This window comes from Nelumbo nucifera, chromosome 4, assembly GCF_055504915.1.
Source record: "Nelumbo nucifera cultivar China Antique chromosome 4, China Antique-T2T, whole genome shotgun sequence".
In the NCBI taxonomy this organism is placed as follows: Eukaryota; Viridiplantae; Streptophyta; class Magnoliopsida; order Proteales; family Nelumbonaceae; genus Nelumbo; species Nelumbo nucifera.
In genome coordinates this window covers 9601877-9609553 of record NC_142652.1, presented here as the reverse complement: position 1 = coordinate 9609553, position 7677 = coordinate 9601877, and the positions used below count along the sequence as shown (strand labels likewise).

The window sequence follows — 7677 nt, the reverse complement described above, 5'->3', positions numbered from 1 at the left end:
TGGACATGGACATGGATACAGGAAACAGGGATACAACTCTCCATTTCCTAAAATCCTAGGCATAGATATGGATGGAGTATGGGTATCCGATGTAATATGATGATAACATGCATTTATGTCTAGCTTTAGCTTAATATCATTTCTCAAAACTTATTTCTTGCCAAATTCTAAAAGTGTTAATGCTATAGTTTGTTAAAACACAACTCTTTACACATTCTAGAAGTTTCGATGCTATACTAGAGTGCATCCAGAAGTATCCATGCCATCGTATCATATCCAATAGATACTGGTAAACTAGACATGTACAGGTATCCAGGTATCATAGAAGTTATTTCATAATCATCAAAAACTCCCTCGTGCTTGAACCAGAAATGATGGCAGGCTAGCAATCTGATTGAACCAGATGTTCAAATTGGTTGATCCGGTGAGACCAAAGGGTTTAATTATTAGAATACATGAAAATAATATGGTGTATATATCTTCTAGACTTTTTAGTTCTTATTCCTAGTTTCTTTTCGATTGTGCAAATCAAAAAGAGATTGTGGCTTTGGTTCCACACCATCGCATCCTTAGCAATGGTAATGCTGACTGTGCAATGTGCATCCACTGCATGAGATCATGATAATGATGTAACACATGAATGTACAAGAGATTTTGACTTTGGTCCCACACCATCTCAACTTTTCCAATGTTAATGCTGATTGTGCAATATGCATCCACTGCATGATATCATGATGATGATGGTGTTACATCCCTTCTCTCTATTACACATAACACATGAATGTACAAGACTGTAAAATCCAATTCTTATCACACTTTCTCTTTTTCCACCTTACAAGTAATAGCTTTCTCTGATTCTTCCTCTGTAGTCACTTTAGTGATTGTACTTTGGATTTCTATTGAATTATTGTAACTCCATTACACATAATGCATGAATGTAAACCCTCTTCTAATCAGATTGCCTTTTTTTTTTTAATTTCCTTTTTTGGTGTTACAAATAACAACTTTATCAGACAATCTTTCCTATGTGCTCTGTAGTCATTTCAACGGATGCAATTCAGAATTTCAGATCAGAACTTCTATTGGATTATTCTGACTCGCCAAATTTTCATATATAGCCTTTTTCAATTCCAAAGAAATATGGATCTGTACATGATTGAGAGCTGAAGTGAAGTGAATTAAGAAAAGGGAGAGATCAAAGTGGGATTGGCAGAAAAAAAAAGGAAAAAAGAAACTGTTGGATAAGAAACAAAAGAGGAGGGGGGGGGCATTGAAAAGTAACTGAAGAGAAGGGAAAAAATAGAAAGCAGAAATATGACAAAGCAAGAGGGACCTCCAAAACGCCCAACTATATGGGGTCGGCAACATGCTTCTAGGTGAAGCACCCCCAAAACGCCTTGAGGCGTATGCCAGAGGCGTTGATGCCCCTGAGGTGTACAGTGTACACCTATGCCTTTTACACGGGGCGTACTCATGCATGCTTCATAGAAAAAGATAAGAAAGAAAAAAAAGAAAGGAAACGAAAGGGAAGGGAAAGAATAAAAAAAAGAAAGAAGAAAGACCCCTTCCAGCTAGTGTTGTGCATCGTCGTTCTTCTTACGTTCATATTAAAAAAAAGGAAATAAAGATGAGATCCTCCTTCCTTTCAAGGTCTGTTCAGGAGGCTTATGCCTCTTAGGTTCTGAACCTCACCCCTCGTAGTGGAATGCCTCCATATTTTAAAATATTGGTTGCTAATTGATCCCGTTAGTGTGATCTTCTGGTTATTGCTTCCATCTTGTGTTTGTTCCCAATGGGGTGTTTGCAAAGATGTTGATTCTTAGATGCTTGAGCTACTATATCAGTACATTTCATAATAATTTAATCGTTTCTCTAAAATTATCCTCATTACCTTTTTAGAGGTGACAAGGGTATCCTTGTTCTCTCTCTCTCTCTTTGATCAATCTGCTTTTAATTTTTAGATCGTAACTTCGCAAAAAAACCTCCTTTGGCCAGCTGAGCAACTTTTTTTGGTGGGTGTTTGGGGGGTTGATGTTGTTACTGTTGCTGCTGCAGCCTCGTAATCTTAGTTATGCTTTTAAGTTTTATGGAAGCTCTGTGGCTGTTGTCATACTTTACTATTTCAGATGGGAAAGAAAAAGAAGCTATACTGTTGACTGTTGAGTACATACACTGATACACTAAACCCAATTACCCTAGGATGGCAGGCATTGTTGCTGGACTTAATGACTAAGAAAAAAGTGGCACTTGATTTAATGGAGATCCAGGAAGTTCCAACCCGCCAAAATTGATATTCTTGCTCAGTTTGAAAGAAGTACAAATATAAATATGTACGGTGCAAATACACATATATATATATATATATATATATATACAAAAGTTTTTTAAAACATTATGTTTTAAACCTGATTTGCTAACACCCCCAGTCGGACCTCGGGGTGGGGATTTCATTCCCATCCTCAACCAAACTGCTATCCCTAAACCTGATTTGTTCAGTGACTCATTTTTCGCCGTTTTTCTTTAATCCATTGAGGCATTACGTGATGAGCGTCGACTGGGGGTGTTAGCAAATAGTTTTGTGTGGTGGATCTTAATGTATACCACCTCTACACTCTGACAATATGGCATTATGGCCTAAATTCTGAAACGCATCGAAAGGTCGGCTGATACATATCAATAAGGTTTTTAAAGCTGGACAGGACAGGGAACCGTTCTGGGTCCGGTTCCTGGGTCGAAAAACCGGATCGAAAGGTCCGATTGTCCAGTCTGAAGGGACAGTTCTGACAAAAATTAAAAAAATATTAAAAAAGCAAAAAAGGCTAAAAACCTTGTCTGGATGGATGGTTTTGGCTGCCTAGGTCAACGATTTACTGATTAAATCAACCGTTTTTTTTTTCTTCAAAAGGCAGTTTTGGGGTGAATTCTTAATTTTTCCAGTTTGACCGTTCAGTCTGGTCCTGTTTTAAAAACACTGATATCAATCGCCTAAACCATCTCGTACACTTTCTTACAAGTGCTGACCTGCTGTCTGGTGTGTGGTACAGACATTAAAATATATGTACGTTTAAGTCTGATATAGGCGCTGATGAAAGTATCAAGGAATCAAGCAGAGAACTTAATGGATCTCAGAGAGTAATGGTGAGAACCGAACTTTTCTTATTTAACTATGAAAAGCAGCCAGTTCAAGAGTCGAATAAAACAACTTATAACAATTGGAAATATTCAGAAAAAACTCCCACACTCCCAATGATGTTTCTCGTTGAATCAACGAGGAAATTGTTCTAGCCTTCTAGGTGTTTATCAACTTATTACCAAAATCTTACTACGTTGAACCAGTCCAGATCTTGTTTTTGGCCTTCGAAAACAATCGAACAGATTTTTGAGTCTTTTTTGCAGCATCTAAATATTCCCTACACTAAGGACAAGCTTGAAGGTAATGCCATATGGATGCCAAGCAATCGGTTTTTATCTTAATGGCTTTATCTGGAAACCTAAAATTATGAAATGTCAATGTGTAGTGATACTCAACCCTTCTCTACCTTTATCACCTTCAGAGTCAAACAATTGGGACATTGTACGTGGTTGTATCATCAACTGTGATAAAATGGAGCTACATGCTTCCAAGATGGAGCAAAAATTTTCTCTCTGCCTTTTTATTTTGACGCCTTTCCAATAAGGAAATCAATACCAACCACAATGACATTTACTTTTAGAAAGAAACGGGAAGAAAGTTGAATCATAATACAAGTTTAACCATGTCTTACTTATTAGGAGAACCAAAAGGCAGCTAAGTAGTAAATCTAGTAACCAACGCGAATCTAATTGTTGGGTTTGTGGAAAGTTGGTGGGTCGTGGGAAAACTGGGAATGAATGGTTATTTAAATCTTTTCTTGGTGCGCTTGATTAGTGGGCCTACTTTTATTGAAAGATATCCGATATCGATTCCGGTTTTGAAACTTGCTTACTGAGTTACTGGTCTATTATTTCAATCTGGAAAATAACCATTCATATTCTCTGGCCCATCCCGTTAACTCTGTAATTTCACAATCAGAAGAAGTATCCATCTGTCAAAGGAGGGTTTGGAAACCACATTAAATGACTTTGTTCATCATCATTTGTAATATGTTCATGATGCGCATCGCAATAAATATAATCATAATCAGAAACAAATGATTTTCTATTCAGAGCCTGCCACGTCCCTAAATGATTAGTATCATCGCATCAAGCTCAACTATTTGGCTAGCTTTTATCTATACTGACTTGAATGATTAATAGATTTCGTATTAACAGGCTTCCATGTGCGCCGCATCGATGCTTCCAATCTAATTATTTCATCAAAATAAACTAATTGCATTTGGCCATCTTTGAATTTCCTAGATGTGAATACAATATATGCTTTTATGCTTTCGGCGATAATTTGATCAAAAGTCATTGCCCACCAACTGTTTGAAGTCCAGCCCGAAAGAGAAAAATCAATAGATATTGCGCACTAACTATTTGTTCCAACTTTCAAATACACGTTAGGTTAAGAGCAGATGCTATTAAAACAAGCTGCCAACCCAAGAACAAGACCGTAAAGCACAGAAGGAGAAGACAGTATCTTCGTACAATCGTACTAATTACATAGGAGGTGGGTTTGCTTAGAGTATATGTATGGTTCGGTCCTCTAGTTCTGTTTCCACTTTCCATTGCCGACTTCTATATACTTCACGCCCCGTTCTCCCGTCCCTTGGATGACATATTGGATAATCTCTGTAAGAGAAGGTCGAAAGTCTCTTCTCGATCCAGCATGCTAATCCTGAGATATGTTGTATCCACTCCAAAGTGCTTCCCGCTTCTAGTCAGGATCTTGTGTGCCCTTAGAAAGCTCTCAGTGTCCTTAGACTCCTCCTCTTCAGACTTCAACCAAGCAAAAGCTGTAAAGCATAATTCAACATACATACATCATTAGCTAAATTTTTCCTTTTGGGTATATATTCTGGCAGACTGAGAAGCATAAAACGATTACATAGATCATCTCATTACCAGGATGTGCTTCAGTCAACTCTCCAAAGAAGTTGCAGAACTCCATTGGGTATTCCGGCAGACTGAAAAGGCCATTACGTCCAATAACACTTCTCAAACGCTCCCATCTCTTGGCCATGAGGCCTCTTCCATAGTCAAAGAAGTTGTCGTAGTCTTGTCTGCAACTATCAGACACGGCCTTGAGAATCTTTGCCGCCCGCAACTGCGAGTCCTTCGACACACCTATTGTGTTGAGTTCGATGAACTTGGTCATCTTCTTAGCAACCTCTTTGTCCTTGACAAGTGCCCATCTGCAATATTTTTAAAAAGATTGAAGATAAACTCAGTATGAGTTGGCCATATATATATAATTCATCTAACGAAAACCCATGAGTAACTATATGAGTTTCCTCTCTACAAGTACCAAAGACAAAAGCAGTAAGTGCTCACCCAATGCGTGACCCAGCATGGCCAGTGCATTTCGAGACGGTGAATAGCATGAGATCATGATCTGCCGGAGTTGTAATCGGTGTATAATGAGGCCAATAGTAAGCCAGGTCATGAATGAGCTTCCCTCCACTCCCGTTAATCACTGCTTCCCGAATAAACCCATCTGGATTATTTGGGGAGGTTACGAGCTCTATGTAAGGTTGATCGCCTTTGTACTTGTATGCATCGCCGGCCCATCTGTAGAGCCCGGACCTTAAGAAATCGGTGACCGCCTGATAAGACTGCAAAGAAGAAGCAATTCAACGCAAATTAATTAGCAACTTGATTAATCAATGAGCATAAGTACCGTAAACTAAGGCCACAACTTTTTTCCTTTTTTATTTAATTTCTTTGGCCATAGAAACTTTATAAGCACTTGATAACATGATGGTCTGCAGGTGTAACCACTAATTATAAATTTGATACCACTAATTTTATTCCCTTAAGGTACTCATCCACCATTAATTAACCTGAACGAGAGAGAGAGAGAGAGAGATTCTGTATGGAAACAGAGAGGGAGCATGAGACATGGTCATTAACGTCTAATGAGGTCCCAAGATAAACAATGCTGAAGAAGAAGAATTGTAAGTAAGTATTGAACAATTCTGATTGTGAGAAAATTCACCGAATAGTATGGAACGGCTGAAACGACGTTGATCGGCTCTGCTGAATCGGGAGATGATAAAGCATAGAGCGCTGCCTGAAAGAGTTGTGTTGAACCGGTACCAACCACGATGTAATGACCTTCTATTTCAGCATTGGCCACCAAATGATGCAAGCGTCTGATCTCTTCCACTAATTCTGGCTCCAGAAACCAGCACAAGTTTGTAATGTCGGAGAAGTAGCTTAGCGATTGCCAGCCGGAGATCACCACTGTGCACTTGTCCCCCATCTTCTGCCAATATGGCTCGAACATTTTTGGATCACCACTGTTAACGAAAGTCAAATGAAAAATACTGTCAGGCGTCAGTCTGAGAATATGAAATAACCGTAGCCTGAGACAATCTGTATATCAAAAGCTCAACTTCAACTGTAATCGAAAATGATGGTGAAGCAAATAAGACACAGGCTTGGAATTGGAAACTTACTGGTCAAGGTTAATAACAGAGTCGGAGGGGAGCTTTTTGGTCATGCTGTTTTGTTTTTCTTGCAAAGCAACAGAAAAAAGGGAAGAGTGTCCATTAATATGCACCACCTGCTCGCTATCAGGCATCTTTTTCCCCTATTCTCTGTTTAGTTACCGTTAGACTCGAAAACAAAATACTCCTGAAAACTCCAACCTTCCTCTCCTCTCAAAACCACAATTGTGTCTCTCTGCTCCGCTGTCCATTATGTATACATGCAGCATATGTGAGCCATTTAAAGGGTCAGTTTAAATCTCTTAGTTTTGCTTTTTAATACTTAAAAAATAACCGCAAGACTATATTCCACCGCAAATCAAGTTGAGTAGTGGTTTGCCATCAAAGGATTAAAACCGACCGCGGGAAACGGCTGCACGAGCTAAATGGTGAACTATCCTATTTGTCTTACCACCATAGTGGATAGTGGAGGACTTTAAATTGGGTAAAACACCTTGAGAGGCTATAAATATTTGACCATACATTTTTTAGGGGGTTAAAGTCAGATAGTTTATTGGAGTTCACAGCTAAAATAGCTTCCAGATAATCAAATTTCACCAGAATTCTATTTAGCCCCAGCAGTCCTACCAAATGGTTCTTCTTTTAGCATCAACAATTGATTGGCAACGAACTCAATCTCCTCGAGCACCAACGACTTTCCCTTCTTGATTTCTTATGACATAGGCGATTCCCGCCCACCTAGAAGATGCGTCAAAGCTAGCATCGCAATTCACCTTCACCCATTGGTTTGGAGGAGGGTGCCATCTATTGTTTGCTCTGTTCAAAACCGACCCGGAAGGAACCGCTGTGGCTATCGATTCCTGGGTCAGTGATTCGACTGTTTAGGTCAAACAGTTCAGGTGGTTTCATTGGATTAGGGCAAACATTTATGTGATTGTCTTTTAGTCTTTTATGTGAAAAGAGAGACTTATGTGTGGTTCTTAGCTGAGAAAGAAAAGAATGAAAGAAATAAATAAAAAAGGAGAAGAAGGAAAAAAAGAAAAAGAAAGAGAGAAAGGAAAGAAAAGAAAAGGAGGAAAAGAGGGAAGAATCAAAGGAGGAGGAG

At 38.9% G+C, this 7677-nt stretch overlaps 1 protein-coding gene across 1 annotated transcript; it reads right to left on the bottom strand.

The window, feature by feature from the left end:
* Positions 1–4461: 4461 nt before the first annotated feature.
* Positions 4462–6832, bottom strand: LOC104591456 (tryptophan aminotransferase-related protein 2). Its single transcript, XM_010250293.2, has 5 exons — positions 6582–6832; positions 6119–6422; positions 5455–5735; positions 5026–5315; positions 4462–4916 (listed from the first exon to the last, which is right to left on the bottom strand). Exons 1-5 carry the CDS (start codon positions 6704–6706, stop codon positions 4708–4710), a joined length of 1209 nt encoding a protein of 402 aa, XP_010248595.1. The 5' UTR covers positions 6707–6832; the 3' UTR covers positions 4462–4707.
* Between the last annotated feature and the right edge of the window lie 845 nt (positions 6833–7677).

Bases quoted from the DNA above. Each gene is read 5' to 3' on its own strand.
- LOC104591456 (XM_010250293.2), bottom strand. From the start codon at position 6,706: ATGCCTGATAGCGAGCAGGTGGTGCATATTAATGGACACTCTTCCCTT. The intron at 5,316-5,454 runs GTGAGCACTTAC...AAAATATTGCAG, and splicing joins CATGCTGGGTCACGCATTGG to ATGGGCACTTGTCAAGGACA. The intron at 4,917-5,025 runs GTAATGAGATGA...TATGCTTTACAG, and splicing joins GTTGACTGAAGCACATCCTG to CTTTTGCTTGGTTGAAGTCT.